At 47.3% G+C, this 21228-nt stretch overlaps 1 protein-coding gene across 6 annotated transcripts in view; it reads right to left on the reverse strand.

Annotated features, from left to right (window-relative positions):
* The window catches only part of TM9SF4 (transmembrane 9 superfamily member 4), a 56284-nt gene that overhangs the window by 10815 nt on the left and 24241 nt on the right, over window positions 1-21228 (reverse strand). For 4 of the 6 annotated variants that reach the window (XR_004345761.1, XM_032605084.1, XM_032605086.1 and 1 more), the window contains exons 3-12: window positions 17324-17423; window positions 12427-12595; window positions 12198-12327; window positions 10829-10952; window positions 9254-9372; window positions 9040-9151; window positions 7627-7697; window positions 2967-3099; window positions 1467-1548; window positions 1295-1370 (exon numbers count right to left, since the gene is read on the reverse strand). Coding sequence is in view for 5 of the 6 variants with exons in the window: in XM_032605084.1 (XP_032460975.1) it covers window positions 1295-1370; window positions 1467-1548; window positions 2967-3099; window positions 7627-7697; window positions 9040-9151; window positions 9254-9372; window positions 10829-10952; window positions 12198-12327; window positions 12427-12595; window positions 17324-17423 (1116 nt within the window). In the remaining variant the exon portion in view is untranslated. Of the gene's footprint in view, window positions 1-1294; window positions 1549-2966; window positions 3100-7626; window positions 7698-9039; window positions 9152-9253; window positions 9373-10828; window positions 10953-12197; window positions 12328-12426; window positions 12596-17323; window positions 17424-21228 lie in introns of those variants that run through there. The other 2 variants (XM_032605087.1, XM_032605083.1) reach the window with 2 other exon arrangements.

The raw sequence follows: 21228 nt of genomic DNA on the forward strand, positions 1-21228 counted from the left end.
AGCGAGGCAGAGCTCCACACCAGGGAAGGGCCAGAATCTTGCAGGGAAACTGAGGAGGCCTAGGACGGCCAAGGGCCCAGGCAGGAGGGAAAGATGCCTGAACCCAGGCAGAAGTCCTGGGGATGGAGATGGGAAGGAATTCGTGGACTATCTGGAAGGAGAACCATCCACACTTGATGTATGAGAGGAGGCGGGGGCGCTAGTGAGTAGGAGGAAGAAAGGGAGCCACCCAGGTGACTGCCTTGGGGGCCTGGGTGGATGATGGTGCCACTGGATGCAGGGAGCAGGTTTGGGGCAGAGAGACGGGGTTTGCCGTGGCACCAGTACAGGGAGACTTGGAGGGTATCTGGTGGGAGACCTCATCAGGGAAGTCTCACCAGGTGAGGAGAGGGCTGGGTTTTACAGCTCTGAAGATCCCTGGGTCTTAGCACACAGTAGCCTGAGAAAAACACCTGATGCGTCAAGAATTTAGGAAACTCTTTTTGATCTTTCCAGAACAACCACTGTCACAGCTCTTCTATACTGAGGGCTTATTAACTGCCAGGGGTATTTGCCAGAGCTGGGATAGCCTGAGTTCCCCTGCTCTTTTGATAGCTGTGAGAATGGTTTCAGAAGGCCTGGGTCTAGAGGCTTCTCTGAATTTGGCACCAGGGGTTTCCCTGGTCCTCTAAGGGCTCACTTGCTCTGGGAGAAGGGGCTCAGGGCTCCCTGGGAGGCAGGGTCCACTCCCAGGCATCCTCTGGTTTCTGTGGTCTTTTCTGCTGCCAAGAACTCTCCTCACCACCAGGAGGACAGTGAACACCAGAAGCTGACCTTATTGAAGAGGAACAGAGGCCCCAAAGTCTGGAAAACAGGCTGACAGTGACGTGGGGCCTGGCTTCTCCCGTCCCTGGCAGGTAATTCTCTCCTTACTCTGCTGGGTAGGGTGTTCTCACAGCTGCCCTGCTGATCAGGTTTTGACCTTCAACTTTGACACCTGGGATGGTGTCTAAATCCTCTTATTCTGAATCCCCTATTTCTTCTTGTGCTTGAGCCATGGGACAATGTAGGCTAAAACTCATCTAAGTTCAATTCCCTCTTTTCATGGATGCGGCTACTAAGGCCTCCGAGGTAAGCACCCAGGGGTGAGAGCCCAGCTCTCCTGGCCCTTGGGTGTGCTCCTCCCACCCATCAGGCTGCTGCCCAGCACCTGGCCCTAAACCCCCACCAGAGCCTGCTTATGCTGTTCTCGAGGAGCCCAGGAAGAAGCTTCTTGGCCTCGCAAGAACATGGGGAGGAGGGTTAGGACACTTACACAGAAGGCTCCTTTCTTCCACCGATGGCCTTTTAGAGTGCGGTACAGACGGCCGGCGGAAAATCCACCAAACACCCTGTGGGGAAACGGAAGGGATCCACACCAAGGGGACCTGTTAGCTGCAGTGCAGGCAGTCTGCGCCAGCCCTGGGACCCCACTCATGCACACGTACCCCATGAACATGAAGAGGAAGCAGGCCGTGGTCATGAGAGCTCCCCGGCTGGAGGGTGACAGCATCCCAAGCATGGCCACAACTGAGGAGGGAGGGGCAAGAGAGGGAAAGTCAGGGTCTCTAGGCCCCAAGGCCCAGTCGTGGGCTGGCTCACAGGGCCCCAGGTCAGGTGAGGCTAGATGAGGCTCCCTACTCCCTCTCCCTACTCTACTGGAGAAGACTGGGTCTTAGCTGGGGTTCAGAGGGGTGCAGCAGTTGCTGGGCCATGGCTGGCTGCGTCTTTTTCTTTTTAATTTATTTGATTTTTATTTATTTTTGGCTGTGTTGGGTCTTCGTTGCTGCGCGCGGGCTTTTCTCTAGTTGCGGTGAGCGGGGGCTACTCTTCATTGCAGTGCTCAGGCTTCTCATTGCGGTGGCTTCTCTTGTTGCGCAGTACGGGCTCTAGATGCGTGAGCTTCAGTAGTTGTGGCTCGAGGGCTCTAGAGTGCAGGCTCAGTAGTTGTGGCGTATGGGCTTAGTTGCTCCGCGGCATGTGGGAATTTCCCGGACCAGGGCTTGAATCCGTGTCCCCTGCGTTGGCAGGCGTATTCTTAACCACTGTACTACCAGGGAAGCCCCATGCATCTTAATGGTAATGGCCAGCCCACAGAGCACTTGCAGCCAACCAGGCACTGAGCTGAGAGCATTACGAATGCCAGCTCACTGAATCTACCTCATCAGCCCTCTGAGGTGGTTAGTTCCCACATTCCTTAGATGAGGAAACTGTGGCTCACGAGGTCAAATGAGAGGCTCACAGAAGTTAAATGACTTGTCCAAGGTCACAAAGCTTGGAGGCATGAGGCTGAGACAGAAATTTAGGCAGATTAGTTGCTAAGAGATTAGATTTTGAAAGTTCTCATCACAAGAAAAAAAAATTGTAACTATGCGAGGTGATGGATGTTAACTAAACTCACTATGGTAATCATTTTGCAATATATACATATAATATCAAATCATTATTTTGTATACCTTAAACTAATACAGTGTTATATGTCAGCAAAAAAAAAAGTTAAAATGGTTAAAAAAAAAATTTAGGCAGATTGATTTCAGAACTGCCTGTAACTACTATATATTCATTTTGGGGGGTGTTTTCTGAGAAAAGAGACCTGATTCCAGTCCTAATCCTGGTGCTGAAATGGGTGAGTCACTTAATGCCTGGCTGCAAAAGGAGGCCAACCTCAGAGTGCTGATACATGGCTTCACTGGTGGTGTGGATGTCGGGGGCTATCGATGGTGCTGGCAAGATCTGAGGAGGAGCAAATCACCAGGGCCTGTGGCTGAGAGGACCAGCCCTCTTGCTGGGATGGACGGCTCTGTCTGGCCCAGAGATGTTGACATGCCCCCCTGCCCCAGGAAGGGAAGCCCACCCTTTTCTCAGACTCAGGCCTGTGCTGCAACGGTGAGCACAGCTCACCCTCCCCAAACCCCCAGCCCACCTCCACCCCTGCCGGGCTTACTCACAGATGACGATGAGGATCATGCAGAAGAGCTGAATGCCCGAGCCCAGCAGGGAGCTGAGGATCATGGGGTACTGGGGGGGCCTGAAGACGTCGCCATGCACTAGCTTCCACCCGGACTCTTCCATCGTGTCTTCCTGCAGCAAAGGGCCAGAAAGCGAGGCTCTTCTTGGGCTCTGGAGAAGGCAGCTCCTGCAGGGACCACCCCCAAGGACCCACATCCTTGACCAGGGCTGAGGGTCCCTCAGGTGTCAACCAGTTCCACTCTGACACAGGAGTATAAGTGACATGAGAACGTATATCCCAGAGAACTGTCACACGGAAAAAGGAGGGCACAAACATGGGCTTACAGCTATACAAAAGGAAAATCTCCTCCCCACATTCCACAAACCAAATGCATGGAAAAATAATGTAAACCAGCACACTAAAATGTTAACTGTGATAGTTTTTGAGTGGTGTCTTTAGAAGCAAGTTATTATTATTTTAACCGATTATAAAAGTAATATAGGCACACCTTATTTTATTGTGCTTCATTTTACAGCACTTCGCAGATACTGTATGTTTTACAAATTGAAGGTCTGTGGCAACCTGCATCAAGCAAGTCTATTGGCGCCATTTTTCCAATAGCATTTCCTCATTTTGTGTCTCTGAGTCACATTTTAGTAATTCTCACAACATTTCAAAATTTTTCATTATATCTGTTATAGTGTTCTGTTATCAGTGATCTTTGACTTTACTATTGCAATTGTTTTGGGGTGCCGTGACCTGTGCCCATATAAGATGGCAAACTTCATCAGTAAACGTGTTCTGATTGCTCCACCAACCAGTTGTTCCCCCATCTCTCTCCCTCTCCTCCAGCCTCCCTATTCCCTGAGACATAACAATATTGAAATCAGGCCAATTAATAACCCTATGCCTCTAAGTTGTAAGTGAAAGGAAGAGTTGCCTGTCTCTCACGTTAAATCAAAAGCTAGAAATGATTAAGCTTAGCAAGGAACACGTGTCAAAGGCTGAGATTCCTGAAAACTAGAACTCTTTCACCAAATAATTAGCCAAGTTGCGAATGCAAAAGAAAAGTTCTTGAAAGAAATTAAAAGTGCTACTCCAGTGAATACAGGAATGATAAGAAAGCAAAACAGCCTTATTGCTGTTATGGAGAAAGTCTGAGTGGTCTGGATAGAAGATCAAACCAGCAACAACATTCCCTTAAGCCAAAGCCTCATCCAGAGCAAGGCCTAACCCTCTTCAATTCTATGAAGGCTGAGAGAAGTGAGGAAGCGGCAGAAGAAAAGTCCGAAGCTAGGAGAGGTTGGTTCATGAGGTTTAAGGAGAGAATCCCATCTCCGTAACATAAAAGCGCAATGTAAAGCAGCAAGTGCTGATGCAGAAGGTGGCTACTCTAAACATCAGATATTCCATGTAGACGAAACAGCCTTCGATTGGAAGAAGATGCCATCTAGGACTTCCATAGCTAGAGAGGAGAAGTCAATGCTTGGCTTCAAAGCTTCAAAGGACAGGCTGACTCTCATTAGAGGCTAATGCAGCTGGTGATTTTAAGTTGAAGCCGATGCTCATTTACCACTCCGAAAATCCTGGGGCCCTAAAGAATTATGCTAAATCTACTCTGCCTGTGCTCTACAAGTGGGACAACAAGCCTGGATGACAGCACATCTGTTTACAACATGATTTACTGAATACTTTAAATCCACTGTTGAGACCTACTGCTCAGAAAGATTCCTTTCAAAATATCACTGCTCATTGACAATGCGCCTGGTCATCCAGGAGTTCTGCTGGAGATGTACAACGAGATTACTGTTGTTTTCATGCTTGCTAACACAACATCCATCCTGCAGCCCATGGACCAAGGAGTCATTTTGACTTTGCAGTCTTATTATTTAAGAAATACATTTCATAAAGCTATAGCTGCCACACAGTGTGATTCCTCCGATGCATCTGGGCAAAGGAAACTGAAAACCTTCTGGAAAGGGTTCACCATTCTAGATGCCATTAAGAACATTCGTGATTCATAGGAAGAGGTCAAAATATCAACATTAATAGGAGTTTTGAAGAAGCTGATTCCAACCCTCATGGATGGAATTGTGGGGTTCAAGACCTCAGAAGAAGAAGTAATTGCAGATGCAGTGGAAACAGCAAGAGAACTAGAATTAGAAGTGGAGCCTAGGGCTTCCCTGGTGGCGCAGTGGCTGGGAGTCCGCCTGCCGATGCAGGGGACGCGGGTTCGTGTCCCGGTCCAGGAGGATCCCACGTACCGCGGAGAGGCTGGGCCCATAAGCCATGGCCGCTGGGCCTGCGCGTCCGGAGCCTGTTCTCCGCAGCGGGAGAGGCCGCAGCAGTGAGAGGCCCGCGTAACGCCAAAAAAAAAAAAAAAAAAGAAGTGGAGCCTAAAGATGGGACTGAATTGCTGCCATCTCATGATAAAACTTCAACAGATAAGGAGTTATTTCTTACAGATAGGCAAAGAAAGTGGTTTCTTGAGATGGAATCTACTCCTGGTGAAGATTTGTGAAGATAGTTGAAATGAAAACATAGGATTTAGAGTATTACATAAACTTGGTTGATAAAGCAGAGGCAGGGTTTGAGAGAACTGACTCCAATTTTGAAAGAAATTCTGCTGTGGGTAAAATGCTATCAAACAGCATTGCATGTTTACAGAGAAATTGTCCATGAAAGGAAGAGTCAATTGATTTGGCAAATTTCACTGCTGTCTTATATTTTTTTTTTTTTTTTTTTTTTTCTCCACGGGCCCAGCCGCTCCGCGGCATGTGGGATCCTCCCAGACCGGGGCACGAACCCGTGTCCCCTACATCAATAGGCGGACTCTCAACCACTGTGCCACCAGGGAAGCCCACTGCTGTCTTATTTTAAGAAATCGCCACAGCCACCCCAACCTACAGCAACCAACACCCTGATCAGTCAGCAGCATCGACACTGAGGTGAGACGCTCCACCAGCAAAAAGATTAGGACTTGCTGAAGGCTCAGATGATGGTTAGCATTTTTAGCACTAAAGTATTTTTAAATTAAGGTATTTTTTTAGACATACTGCTACTGCACACTTAATAGACTGCAGTAGAGTATAAGCATAAGTTTTATATGCGCTGGGAAACCAAAAAATTTGTTTGACTCCCTTTACTGTGATAATCACTTTATTGTGATGGTCTGGAACTGAGCCCGCAGTATCTCTGAGGTATGTCTGTATGTGCTCTTACTTGTGTAATAAGTAAAAAAATTTTTTTTGGTATATGGCATGATATTCAAATGAACAAAAAGTAGTAAATGAGTATTGTAGACAATTTTTTAAAAATCCAGAAAGACTGAACAAAAAATATAAAACTCATAAACATTCATAGATTAAAAAATAAATCAGAAAGATAGAGAAAATGATTTATATACTTAATACCGCTGTTTTGACATATTTCCTTCAGTCCTTTATGTATGTACATGTGCATATGTATATATAATTTTTAACAATAAAATACTGTATTTACTGTGTAACAATACTTTGTTATTTTAAGCTGATGTATGATCATGAGCATTTCCTTATGTCAATAAACACTCTCTACAATTACTATTTTAATGTTTGTACAATTTTTCATTGTATGGCTGTACTATAATATAACCAATCCATTATTATGGAATATCAGGCAATTTCCAGTTTATTGAAATAAAAAAGGCTGCAATAAATATTTCTAGACCAAATTTTTTCTTTTTAGACCAAATTTTTGTGGTTTTAATGCTTTCCTTAGGAAAATTCTAGAAGATAGTGTATCAAAACAAGTTAACTAGGACTTCCCTGGTGGTCCGGTGGTTAAGACTCTGTGCTTCCACCGCAGGGGGTGCGGGTTCGATACTTGATCGAGGAACTAAGATCCCACAGGCCTCACCAACAGTTAAAAGTGCAGCCAAATGTTAAAAACAAAACAAACAAACAAGTTAACTATTTGGCAGTTCATGATATGTACTGCCAATTAATAACTTTTCAGAAATCTCCTAGTTTACACTTGCACGGGTGGCATGAAAAGGTGCTTATCTCACATTAACCCTGCCGGCGATTAGTACTATGTATACGAATCTGTGCTAATTTGAAGGTCCAAAACTGTCTTCTCATGACTGTTGGACACTGCACGTTGGGGGCTTATCCCTGAGGTAAAAGCAGTTTTTCACATGTTTACTGGCCATGTATGGTTCCTTGTCTGTAAATTTTTTGTTCATTGTCACATTAGGGATTTTCGTGGGTTTTTTTTTTTAAGAGATTTTATACCAGTTCTTTTAACTATCATCTTTTTAAAAATTTGTTGCATATATTGTTTTGCCATTTCACTTTTCTGTTGTTTACATATCTTAACATGCAGGATTAAGGTAAAATTAATCCAGTTTTCTTTCTGTGATTTCTTCCATTGTTTTTACGCTTAGAAATTAGAAAGCCTTATCCCCATCACTTTGGGTCATTAAACATTTTGTTTTCCTTTTCAATACTTGGTTTACGCTGTGAATGATAACACACACACACACACACACACACACACACACACACACACACAGGCACATGCGTGCATGTACGCGTCCTGGTCTGGTAGGCCCAGAGCCCCACTACTAGACTGCCCTCCCTCTGCAAGTCCATCCCTCCCCAGCCATGACCTCGTACAATGTCATCCTCCTTATTATAGTTGGCAATGTCCTTCCGGAGGGTCCGAATGATAATCATACTCAGGATGCCTGAAACAAACAGGGGCGGGGAAGAAGAGGAGTCATCAGCACAGCCATCTGAGTTTTCTGCGTTGCTTGCCCTCCGGGCACACGTGGCTTCCTCTAGTGGGAACTGGCTATGCAGCCGCCTCAGGTTCTCTCCTGGGCATAGCTCCATCCCAGCTACAGGGCAGCAGAAACGGAGGGTCACCCCCAAGGAGGGGAAGAATGAGCTGCTGGGATGGGCGGAGGCAGTCACAGGACACCGCTTGTATTCCAGGGAGAACAGCATCCCAGCTCCTCCAGGGCTTGGTCCTTCCAGCCTCTCCAGCCTCACCTCCTCCCAGGCTCGCCTCTCACTTGCCTCTGGTTATTTGTTGCTTTTAGTTATCAGGTCACAGCCCCATCTCTCTCTCACCTGCGTGCCTGTAACCCAGGCTGTTCCCTTTACCCGAATGCCCCACTCTGTCCTGACTCCTATTCACACTTCAAAACATCTTCTCTTCTCAACACCGCAAACAGTCCAGAGGCGCCCCCGTTGGTACGTGCGCAGCGCCCTGTTTACCTATCTAGTCAGCACAGCGTAGTGGTTAAGACAATGGGTTGTAGGACCTTGAGCTAACTTAACGCTTTTTGGCTTAGCTCATGGGGCTGCGAGGATGGGGATGCATTTAAGTGTTTATTAGCACAGCAGCTGGCCCCTGGGTAAATGTTTAATAAAGACAGCATTATCTTTACTTCTCCTGATACTGAAACGATCAGTTTCATTCTACCTCTGACAACCACCCTCACCCTGCTCAACGCCCTCTTGCCATCTGGCTTCTCACCAAGCCTGTCTCACTGCAGGGCCGTGACCCTTGCTGGAACCGTCTTTCCCTAGGTCTCTGAATGGTGGCTCCTCATTCAGAGAGGTCTCCTCTAAAGCAGCCTTCACCCTTTCCTCAACAGCCATGCATATGCTTCACAGCACTTAGCACTATCTGGAACCCTACTACTTCTGTGCTTTTCTGTCTCTCTCCTGCCACCAGAATACAGACCGTGAGGGCAGAGACTGGGTTGGGCTTGCTCAACACCATATCCAGCACGCGGCATGGGGCCCGAACAGGATGAGCAATGCCGAAACACTGTTGAATGAGTCAGTGAAGGTGTGCGTGCAGAGGTGGCGCAGCCTTCCCCTAGGGAGCTCTCCAGAACAGAGGGTGAATCTTGTTTACCTCTGTGTACTGATGCCTTGCACAGAACCCTAATGTCTGTTTTTGACCTATGCTTGGCTCCAAGAACACCCTAGAAGTCTCCTGGGAGTGATGTGACACCTCAGCCCCTCATCCCTCACCCCCTGTCCTCTCCACCCTCCAACCCACAGCTCTCTCACCTGACAGGAAGAAGACCACCACGACGGAGTTAATGATAGAAAACCAGTGGATCTGTACATCACTCATGGTCAGGTAAGTGTCCCAGCGAGAGGCCCATTTGATGTCACTCTCCTGGTGGTGGGAGGAAGCACTTGAGAGTCAGGCCTCCACCTTGACAACTCCTGCTCGGACCAGAGCCCTCCTCCCCTGCCGTGGGCTCCAGCCCCTTCTCACCTCCCAGTGCACAGAGTAGGTGAAGTACAGCTGATTCTCCTTGGTGGGGTCAATTTCTTGGGGTGAGGAGTTGGTACCCTCAGGCAGGGTGCATGAGCTCTTCTCGTCTGTTTTGAGGTCTGTGAGAGACAGAGACTCAGTCTGTTCCTGCAAGGGCTGGTGCCACTACCCAGGGTCTGTTCTGCGGGTGCCCTCAGAGGCAGCGTGCTGTGGAGCAGTGGCTGGGAGAACAGCTGGCAACTAGAGCTTTAAAACTGTGCTCCCTTGGGTGGGGTGGGGAGGGTGGGAGGGAGCCCCAAGAGGGAGGGGATATAGGTATATGTAGAGCTGATTCACTTTGTTGTACAGCAGAAATGAACACAGCATTTTAAAGCAATTATAATCTAATAAAGACGAAAAAACAAAAAAGAAACAAAAAACTGTGCTTCCCAGAGCCCTGACTTTCCAAAGGGCCTTAGGGGCTGCAGAGAGGTGTATGTGGGGAGGGGTCTGAGTCCCTATTTAGTCAAACGAATTCTTCCTTCAATCAATTCAAACATTCATTTGCTCATTCAGTCAGTCCCATTCAACAGGCAAAAACAACACTGACTCACTCTCTCATACGTTCGCTCACTCATTTAGTCCCCAGAGCCCTGGCACTTTAGTAATTCAATCACTCCGATGCTTCCTTCCTTCATTTACACATTTGTTCATCCTGCTGTCTGTCCATTCATTCAACCAACATACAATAAATAAGCACCTACTATGTGCCAGGTACTGTGCTGGAGAGCAAGTGGTGAGAAAAGGAGACAGGGTCTATAACTTCGAAGAGCCAGTGGGGGAAGAGCTGCTGTCAAACACTCGCACAGTAAATGTCAAGCTGCAACCATGACGCAGACGGGAGGAGAGGCGGTATGATGCCCCGAAAGTGCAGGGTCTATGTTTTACGTAAGACTCCTGCGTATGACTTTGTTTGACTATGAGGTTTCACAGCTTAAAGAAACTCCAGAAACTCACCACCACTGTGGACAGAAGGCCAGGCATGCTGAGTGGAAGTGGCCCTGCGGTGAGCTAGCGCTGCCAGGCAAGGTGAGGCCGACCAGATCCTGTCAGGCCCACAGGGCTGCGCCTGGGCGCTCACATTCCCGCACAGCTGTTGACCCGGGGCCAATCACTCACAGAGAGGAGCAGAAACACTGAAAGCTGCTGCCCAGCAGCTCCGTCGGCACCCCTGCCCCTTGTGCTTCATCCCGTTGCTCTTGAGCTGGCTGCTTCTTGTGATGGCCCAGCAAAGCCCCAAACTGCTGTTTGGTCTTGGCCAAGTCACTGACCTCTCTGAGCCTCTGGTTCCTATCATAATCAGCACATTACCTCCCGGGGTGGCTGGTAAGGTGCTGTGCCAGGCCAGGAGACACCATGTCAGCTCTCCCATTGCCCCCCACCTTCTCTAATGGGAATGTAGTGACCCTACCTTGGCTGGGCCCATATGCCACACTGGGGCCTATCAGCCATGTCAGGAATCAAGGGTGCAAAGACCCTGGGTGTGAAGCCCAGGCCCGTCCAGCCCTGCCCCTCTGGTCACACCTCCCCACTCACCCTCCAGCCTGATGCTCTGGGGAATCACCTCGAAGCGGACGACGCGGTATGTGTGCTCCTGGTCCTCTTCCAGGTCCTCCCGGTGGTAGTAAAGGATGAACGAGAGGTGATTGTGCAGGTAGATCTAAAACAGCGCAACAAAGAGAACAAAATAGCTAGGAGCCAAGAAACCACCAGAAAAACCACACAGGTTGACCAGCCAGGTATTAGGTCCCTTCCCTCATCTAGCAGACCCAACTGTACCAGCGTTCCAAAAACACTGCTCTTATAGCAACCCGCTACTCATGAACCCTCCAGGACTCTGTGGGGCTTACTAGGTACAAGTTCAGACCCCTTAGGCTGGTATTCAAGGCCTTCTGTCACCCTAACATACCCAGCTGCCGTCACCCTCCCAGACATGTTAGTTCGCCTTGTCTCCCTGGGTCCCCCCCTGCCCCATGAACAGTCCCCACCCTGAACTCTGTTCACGGCATTCACTTAACTAGAATGCCATCCCAACTTCACTCAGCTCAAGCCTACCTATTTTTCAAGGCCCACCTCCTCCGCAACAACCTGCCCGCACATTAGCTCCCTCTGAACTCCTCTGGCCCTGACCGTCAAAGCACTGGCATGGTCAGGATTGGGACTTAAGATCCAGGATCTTACACTGTCAGTTCTCTTCCCAGTTATGAAAGAAGCCCCTGGAGGACAGGGACTGTGCCTCAAAAGAAATGCTTTTGTTCTTTATTCCCTAAGTAATATGTGTTTAGTTTAGAAAATGACAAATATAAGAGAATCACTGTTACAATCAGTGCCATTAGCATATTTCTCAGTGGCTGTGCTATAAAGTGCTTACACAGATTATCTGATTTACTCTGCATGACAACCCCAAAAGGCAGGTATGGCTGTAACATACATTTTACAGATAAGGAACCCAAGGCTTAGAGAGGTGAGAGAGGTAGGCTTAAGGTCACTCACCAACTAGTAAGTGGTGAAGGCAGGATTCAAAACCCAGGGAGCCTGCATGCTCTTGACCACTGCTGAGCTCTCTCTCTTACATACTGATGAAGTTCCAGACTTCCTTTTTTTTTTTTTTTGCGGGGGGGGGGGGGGGGGTTAATCTTATAATCCATTTAATCATATATTTATGTGGAATCTGAGTTTTTAGGCACTGTGCCTTCCACCTCCTGTGTAGCATCCACCAGAGCCTGGCCCACAGCACTCAGACTTCTGACAGGCCATGGCCAGGGGCACCAGGAGGAACTTGTCTTGGCCATCCCCACCTTTCCTAAGACTTGAGCTACGTGTTTCCCCCTCCTCTGTGGCCCCAAGTGCTCGTGACTTTGGGGAGTGGCTCCCCCAGCCCTCTGAGCACATCAAGACACTCTACCTTGTTGACATCCGTGAAGCCGAGCCGGTAGCCGTGTTCAAACTGCACGTCCTTCTCCTTCTTCTTGTCATCGCCGTCGCGGTTGGAGTAGAGCTCCAGCCGGGTGGCCACGGGCAGGTTGTCTGCAATGCTGGAAACCCAAGGCCCCGCTCAGTCCCTCAGATCGCCTCTCCCTCAGTGCCCTCCCCTATGGGAACTCGAGGCTGGCAGGGAGCAGAGGACAACTCACAGGTGGACATAGTAGTCCTCTGAGATCCGCTCGGCCACGAGCCGGCTCTGTTCCACGGTCAGGGTCACTGGCTTGTTGGACTGGCTGCACAGAACCTCACACTTCTTTTCACTGTTCATGAGAACCTGGAAAGGGGTGTTGACAATCCGGTCCCCTCTCAGCACCTCTCCTGCCGTAAGAGAGACAGATGGAGCTCAGAGCTTCAGCCCTGAGGTTGCTGAGGTCAGCAGAGCCACAGAGACACAGGGCCCACCTGCAGGGCCTTGCAGCCTGGCACTCAATGCGTTACCCTGCCTGTTCAGGCCAGGCTTGCCCACCTGACGCCCCCCTGTTGTCCCTCCTCTCCCTTTGTGCTCTAGCACCACCAGACTCTTCAGAGCACATCAAACATGCCACGTCATTCCGTGCCTCTGGGCCACATGTCGTTTCCTTTGCCTGGAGTGCCATTCCCTGCCCCGTGTTCCTGGGAAACTCTTCCTCACCCTTCCAGCTCAGCTTCTGTTCCACTCTCCGGGAAGCCCTTCCTGACCGCGTTAGGACTGAGTTTGGGACTCCCTCCTCGGATTGCCCTCTGCACCGAGGCAGCGTCGTACGTGGTGAAGAGAGGGCTACTGAACCCTGGCTCTGCCACTGACTAGCTTAGCAGTCTCGGTAAGTACCTTAAGCTCAATGAGCCTCAATTTCCTCATCTGTAAAATGGGGATAATAGTACGCATCTCACAGGGTTACAGCGAGAAATAAAGTACCAGGCATAGAGTGGGAAGACAACAAATACTATTTTTATTACCAGCATCACTTCTGCACCTTTTCACATGCCAGTGATGTGACTTTGCACAATATGTTGATAGGTTAGGTTTCTGCCCTCATACCTCATTATGAGCTCTTTAAGGGCAGATAATGTTTCCTATTTATTTCTCCGTCTTCAGATCCTGGCTCAGGGAGGAAGGGAGGTAGGGTAAAATCCAGCACCTGAGATTTTCAGCCAAAACATCTTTTTAACTTAACAAACTGGCACACCCCTTGCATGCCTACTGCCTCAGAGAAACCTGCTGCCAGACGTTCCAAGAGCAGGCACCGAGCAGTTAGGGCCTGTCAACTAAACCCAATGGTGCTTTCATTCTGAGCCATTCTAACACTTCTACTGGGATGAGGTGGAACTGGGGCAAGCTGAAGGAGACCTACCAAAGCCCACAGGCGGCACTAGTGCCCACATACGCCTGGTCTAACAGCTGCCTACCAGTGTGGACCCGCTTGATGTGGGACTCTTGGCCTAGTGATTCATTCGTTCATTCATTCATTCCTTCCCAAACATCCACTGGATATTGGTTATGTGCTGGGCTCTGAAGAAATAATGTTGAACAGACATACGGAGCTTATGGTCTAGTGGGAAGACAGACTGATTAATCAGGATAACGAGAAGGCATAGTACAGTATGAGGAACTTGCTCTACATGTGGGGGAGTAGGTCCAGGACAGCTTCTCTGAGGAAGTAATGCTTGAAGTGAGCTCTAAAGGAAGAGAGCCTTAACTAGGCAAAGAGATAGGGGAAGACTATTCTAGACAGAAGGGAACAGCATGCACAAAGGCCCCCTGCCTGGTTGGGGGGCGGGGGGGAAGGCAGGGGGATGACGCGGTAAATGAAAGAGGCCTGTGCGGCTGCAGTGCACATGGCAAGGGTGACTTGAGGCGCGCTGGAGAGACGGGCTGGAGCTGGACCTCAGGGGGCCTGTGGACCAACGGGAAGTTTGATCTCTATCGAGAGAGCCACAAAAACCAATAAAGCGTTTCTAACAGGGGTGGCAGAAGACAATATCCAATTCTGGTTACAGATCACTCTGGCTGTTTTGTGAAGAAAATATCGAAGATGCACGGAACTGGCTGGGGGCGATGGCAGTCAGCTACGCAAGTGGGCGGTGATGGTGGCTGGATTAGAGGGTATAGTGAGGGCGGAAACAAGTACACAGATTCAGGAGCTACTGAGGAGGTGAAATCTAGGGGGGCTGGTGCTGGCTGACACAAAGGATGAGTGAGGAGCGGTGCATATCAGGAAGACTATGGGGCTTCTACAACCAAGTTCCAGTTGGGGGGAAAATGGGAAAAAACAGCAAATTTAGAACTGAAGGCATTTTTTCAGTTTGCATATGTCAAGTGGCTATGTCAAGCAGGCAGTCAGATACCCAAATCTGAGGGTCAGAGGAAAGGTCAGGCTATAGATAGAAGCTGTGAGGTGTTGGGATACAGATGGTAAGTGGCAGGGCCACTAGCTTGTACCACTCAGCTGTGCAAAGTAGCACTCTGCCAAGAGTGGATGAGACCACTCAGGAGAGGGGGGAGGGTGAAAAGGCGCCTGGATGAAGGTCTCTGCACCTCTCCCCGCTTTCCCCTCTTTTAGAAGGCTAGTTATACAGACGGGTCTGCAAAACCCAGGGATGGACCCGGCCAGTGGGAGGGCAAGACACCAATAAGATATCTGCATGGTCCAACTGCTGAAATGATCTGGTCATCCTCTGCCATTTTACATATGACGATGCTGAGAACCAGACCCAGATAGTGACTAGCCTATGACAGTGACTGTTGTAGTTGATAAGCCCCTGGGCTCTTTCCTCTACACCACGCCTTACCACTCACTTCTTTTCAGTAAGGTCAATATGGAACTCACCTGAGGAAAGGAAGAACATACAGAAAGAGGAACAGGGCTGAAGATCAAGTAAGGTGGGTATCACTTCTTGATATTTAGAAATTATTGATACATTTAAACCAAGAAAGAGGACATACTGGCCTGGAACAGCTCATTTCTAATACAGAAGTATTCATTTTAATTTTTAAAGCTGGGAGCAGACAGCCAGCCACACTAGACGAGCAACAAGCTGAGTGGACCCTCTAAGTGAGTGTGATGTCATACTCCAGTACAGCTGCCGCAGACATGCCCCCACCCCCCCCGCCACGATATGAATCTCCACCAACATGATAATTGGGAGCACAGCCCTTGGACAGCCCAAATGAACCTTTCTGGAAAAGGCAGTCTGGACAACAGAAAGAATTCTGTTTTTTAGAGCTAAAAAACCTGGGTTAAGATCTCAATTTCTCTACCCATTGACCATAAGCAAGTTTTTCAAACCTCTGAAGCTGCTGTGCTCTCTACTATGGCATGGGGGCCATCATACCTGGCTTTGCTGAGTTACAGTCGGAACCAAGTAAGACAGTGCGCAGAGTGTACTGCTTAAGGCTATGGACCCTGAAGCCAGAGTTCCTGGGCTCTGCCACCAACTCGGCGAGTGACCTGTAGCAAGTGACTTCACCTCCTGTGCCTCGCTTCTGTTATCTGTGATAAGGGGATAGTAAGAGTAGCTACCTCAGAGAGCTGTTGTGAGAATTAACTAAGGTAAGCACAGACGTGCTTAGAACAACGCCTGGCTCACTGTTAGAGCCCTTTAAGTATTAACAGCGATGATGATGAGGACGTAGAGTACAAGGCATGCGACCCAAAAGGCATTCAATCAAGGCTGTTTCTGCTCCACTCAGGGAGGGCAAAAACTTTTACTGAATGAAACTATGTGTCAGACACTGGGTCAGAAGTGGCAGAGAGACACATGTAAGGACATGATCCCGCTGCTCAAAGAGCCCCCAGGCCACAGAGGGAGGCACTACACGAAGCTGGAATGAGATACAGTGTGGCAGGATAAACTTCTGTACATGGAAGTTGCCATTTTCTATGAGGCAGGAACATTCCCCAGCTTCACGGAGGTTAAGGTCACGCAATCACACTGAGGTGCGCCCAAGTGCTCAGCCTTGGGCTGTAGATGAATCCACACCAGCTCACAGGGGGAGGGAGGAGCTGCTGTGAGGGTCTGGAGGACACAGCAGGTCAGGCTTCCCAGCATGGCAGGGGTGGCCGGAGCACGGCATGGTGTGGAGAGAAAAGAAGGGTAAGCGGCAGGCAGCAGGAGCAGCCCAGGCCCCGAGACCGACCATCCGTCCAACTGTACAAGGCGAGACTTCGGGACTGGCGGTGCTGCCTGCTTTTGGTCGAGGCCTGCCCCAGCTGGCCTGGGACATCCAATACCTGGCAGTAGGTATACCTGTTGGCTAGGGGTTCTGGAAACATCTGAGCCATGGGTAGCCCTGATGGAGAAGGCAGCCCTTTCAGGGGACTGCTCAAGAGCCAGTTCTCTCCTTTCCCCTCCCTAAGCTATCAGAGAACAGGAACGTCTCTTAAGCTCCTTGAAGTCAGGGAGGGCATAGTTCCAAGTTTTTATCTCCAGGACTTAACACTGAGATGGCAGAGTAAGTACTAATAACCATGTCCTCAATAGAGGCCACCAAATGTCTTTTCCTTTAAGCCTGAAATTCCACCAAATGAAGAATTATTTGAATTAAAATAAAATGGCTGCTATTTATGAACACATATGCCAGACACTGCACTGGGTGCTTCACACATTATTTGAGGCAAGGCCTGCACAGCTTAGCAAGAACTATGGTGATGTCCCTGATTCCATTAGGGCCAGAGATAATCACTCATTCTTTTAATTAAAAGCAGAGCAGGTTACAGAAGCCACAAGAAACAGAAGGGGCTGTCTAGAAATCAAGGAGAGCCAGTCGGAGCAGTAGCCAAGGGCTCCAGCTCTGAAGCCTGACTACATGGATTCCAAGCCCAGTTTAGCCATTAATTAACAGTATAACCAGAGGCAAATCACTTACCCTGTAAAATGGGAATAAACACCACAACTACCTCCTTCGGGATGTTATGAGGATTAAATAAGCTAATCTGTATATAAACTATGTAGAATGGTGTCCAGCACTCGGTAGGTGCTATATAAGGGTTAACTGCTATTAACATTATGAAGAGATCTGGGTTCCTCTTTGGGATAGCGTGACAGCAGTGTGAGAGAAGAACTTACCCAGATTCTCTGCCTTGTAGGTTATTTTGCTGGGCTGGCAGAAGGGCAGTGAGTAGTATTCCATAAGGCGCTGGGTGAGAGAGCTGGTGAGCTTCACAGCCTAGTGGAAGAAGGAGGCCATTATTCTTCAACCCAGAAATCAAGATGGACTGTTTTCAGTAATCCTCCCTGGTACCCACTCATCTTTAGTATACTCGGCATTATTACCTAATAAGCAAACTAACCACAGCAGACACAACTCTGGTATACTATACAATTATTTCACAGTTCACTAGTTTTAGATTACATTATAGATTTTGTTTAAAATCACAACCAAATCCAATATATACTCAGAGTCCTTACATGCTGATATCCTTTGACCCTACAATTTCACTTCTGGGTATCTTTCCTAAGGAAATAACTCCAAATAAGGGAAAAAACTTCAGGAACAAAGAGCTCACTCCTCATTCCTAACCACAGTGGTCTTCTGCCTCTAGTTCCTTGAGCCTGACCAGCTCTCTCTTGCTTCAGGCTTTGAACCTGCTCCTCTCTGCCCGACTCTCTGACTCCTTCTCACATTTGGTCTCAGCTTAAATCCCCTCACCTTTGAGTCCTTTCCTTATCATCTTATCAAAGGAATTCCCTCATCTTCTGTATTTCAACACTTCTAGTTATCTTTGTAGCATGTCTGATAAAATGTAATTATTTTATGTTTTTGTTTTCTTTTTCCAGAGAAATCAGCCTCCCCTACTAGAATTTAAGATTAAACTCCAAGAGGGCAAGGACCATATGTGTCTTGCTTACCTATGTAACCACCGTGCCTAGAGATCTAGGTACATAGTAGGTGCTCGATAAATGTTTGCACAATGAAAAAAGAGAAAAAAACGGAAAAACAGCTAAAAGCCCCGTAATGGGAAATTGGTCAATAAACCACAATATATTCGTTCAATTAAATATTATGCAACCATTAAAGATGAAGTTTAAGAAGACCATGAAGAAGAACATTTAGGAAGTGATGCAAGCACACAGAATGCAGTTCTGGAAACAGTGACAGCCACAGACAACTCCCCAAAACATGGATAAAATAGAACCAGTCAAAATGTTGCCAAAAAAAAAAAAAAAATTAATCAATTAATTATTTTAAAGTTTTTTTTGATGTGGACCATTCTTAAAGTCCTTATTGCTATTGTTACAATATTGCTTCTGGTTGTTTTGGTTTTCTGGCTGCGAGGCATATGGGATCTTAGCTCCCGACCAGGGATTGAACCCACAACCCCCTGCATTTGAAGGCGAAGTCTTAACCACTGGACGGCCAGGGAAGTCCCAAATTTTAATTTAAATGCAACTAAAATTATCTTTGCTATTTAAAAACTATTAACCATTCCTCATATACCATCTGAAAGTATAAATAGTTTTTAGAATCCAGGTCCACAATCCTTACTTAAAATTCTTGCTTTGGAATTAGGATTTTTAATTTAATTTTAAAAGATTTAAAATTTAATTTAATTTAATGACTGTTTCAGTAATCCTCCCTGGTACTCACTCATCTTTAGTATACTCGGCATTATTACATTAATAATTATTACATTACATTACATTATTACATTAATTTATAAATTATAATTTAATTTAATTTAATTTAATTTAAAAATTTTTCTAATTTTAAAAGAGCAATGTGGTATATTATAAAACCATGGGTTTTATAACACCCCCCAGCTGGGTCTGGAGCAGTACCCCACATTCAATGACAAGGAAATGCAAAAATATTCATACTAAGTGGGAAAAATAAAGTTAATAAACAGTTCAGGTCAGGTCCTCGCCTACAATGAGTTTAGAAAAACTCTAAGTTTCAGAGCTTTTTAGATGTTGGATTGAAGGACGGGGGACCTCTATTAAGCATTTCATGAACTGCTTGAGGCGAAATGACCAAAAAGTTATTATCTGTTATAACAGCCTGTTATTTTGTGTTTCTTAGCATTCTCTCCTTCTGGACAATCAAAAAAGAATCCACATTACAAAGAAACTGAGTCTCACCTTTATGTCCCCTCCCGCCCTCTCCCTTCCCACCCAAGGTGTAGTTCTCACATGCCCAGCTTGGCAGGACTGAAGCCAGAACCACCCTGTCCTCCCCATGCCACAGGCTTTGCTCTGGAGGGGGCTTTTGGCAGAGGCACTGGGAGGAAGGGTACTGCAGCGATTAAGAGCTGGGCTCTGAACTAACCCTATGTCTCCCTCACAATGCGACCTTGGACAAGCTGGTTCACTTCCTCGGGCCTCAGTTTCCGTAACTGTAAAATGTTCAGTAAATCTCTAAAACATACAGTATCTGCCTCAGAGGGCTCTTAGGGGGGCATCTTGAGCTAAGCCATGCATCATGCCTGGCATGTAAATAATCCTCAATAAAGGTGACTAATTATTGTTCCCGAAAATTACAAGTCTGACTTCCAAGGAAGAGGGATGCTCACAGTAATGCAACACATGGAATGGTGCATTTGCTTGTTACTACCACATAGTTCTAAATGCAGACACTTTCTAATAGTCATTGATCACATGTATTTATCCACCCTACCAGGCTATGTACTAGGAGCTGGTGACACAGCAGTAACCGAGAAAGATAATATCCCAGCCCTTGTAGAACTTGATTCGTGGTAGTTTTCATTTTTCCACAAATGTATTATATTTTTAACCTCTAAACTGGTTAACTCCCCCTGGATAATGAAAAGTTGCTTGCATCTAATGCCCCAAATAAGCATGACATGTAGCAATTTATAATTTTGCAAATGCCCAAAATGTGGTGGCAAACAAAGGTACATGTACATGACAGCATGTCAGGTGGATGGCCCTTTGTGATTTTCTGGGCTTCTGTTCCCCCTTTTGAACACTGTGATGCTTAGGACAGGATAAAAACTTTATTTTCACACAATCTCACTGCTTTGCTTTTGCACAGACCAGTAAAGATGTGGTTCCCATCAACAAGAAATGTACATTTTAGGAGCAGAATTTATTTTCATTACTTTATAAGTTTTGCTAGACCTTTGTACAGAATCACTAAGGATTTGAAGGACCACTTAAAAACTTCAACTATACGTTATTTTGCCTATGGGGGACCAATGTGGTAGTCAAGAAGCTGGGGGTTTACGGAAGTGTGAGAATGCCGAGTACCCTACACTGTAAACACTGCACAGAAAAAAAAGACTAAGAAAAATAACCCAAAGTATTAAGAGTGGTTACATTTGGGTGATGGTAGAGAGGAGTCCCTATAGCTGGGAGCTCTGGAACAAGGTCACACCCCTTGTCTGGTGGCCAGTCCTCTCGCCTCAATGTGGGAGAACTCTGCAGCTGGCCACTCCAGTTCCAGAGCCTTCCATAGGACTGTTTATCACAGCTTAATATCTCCCTCTGCCCAGTCCTGCTTCCATTACTCCCTCCCGAGTGCCGACCCTGAGCGCCTAGTCAATAAATCTCTTGCACCAAATCTCCACCTTAGAGTTTGTTTCCTGGGAAATGAGATCCAAGAAGATCCACCACCAACCCTCAGCCGTGTTTAGGGCTCTGAAAATGCCACCAAGAGTCCGAGACATTAACCAAGGTGCCAGCCTGCCCACTGCCCCAATCAACCATATTTTAAAGGACTCTCCCATAACCCTGTCACAGGTGACTGACCCACAGGTGGGTATCTAGGCTGACAAGGTGAGGTGGCCCAGCTGGCTGTGCTTCTGGACTCTGATTTAGGACAATGCTTTCAAATCCGAATCACTCATGTACCAACTTGCTCTATCTACTTACCATTTATTCTGCTATTTTCTTGGATATGATTCATTTTTAGGTAAATACCTTTATTTAAGAAGCAAACATTTTGGGCTTCCCTGGTGGCGCAGTGGTTGAGAGTCCACCTACCGATGCAGGGGACGCGGGTTAGTGCCCCA

Source organism: Phocoena sinus, chromosome 15 (assembly GCF_008692025.1).
Source record: "Phocoena sinus isolate mPhoSin1 chromosome 15, mPhoSin1.pri, whole genome shotgun sequence".
Lineage (NCBI taxonomy): Eukaryota > Metazoa > Chordata > Mammalia > Artiodactyla > Phocoenidae > Phocoena > Phocoena sinus.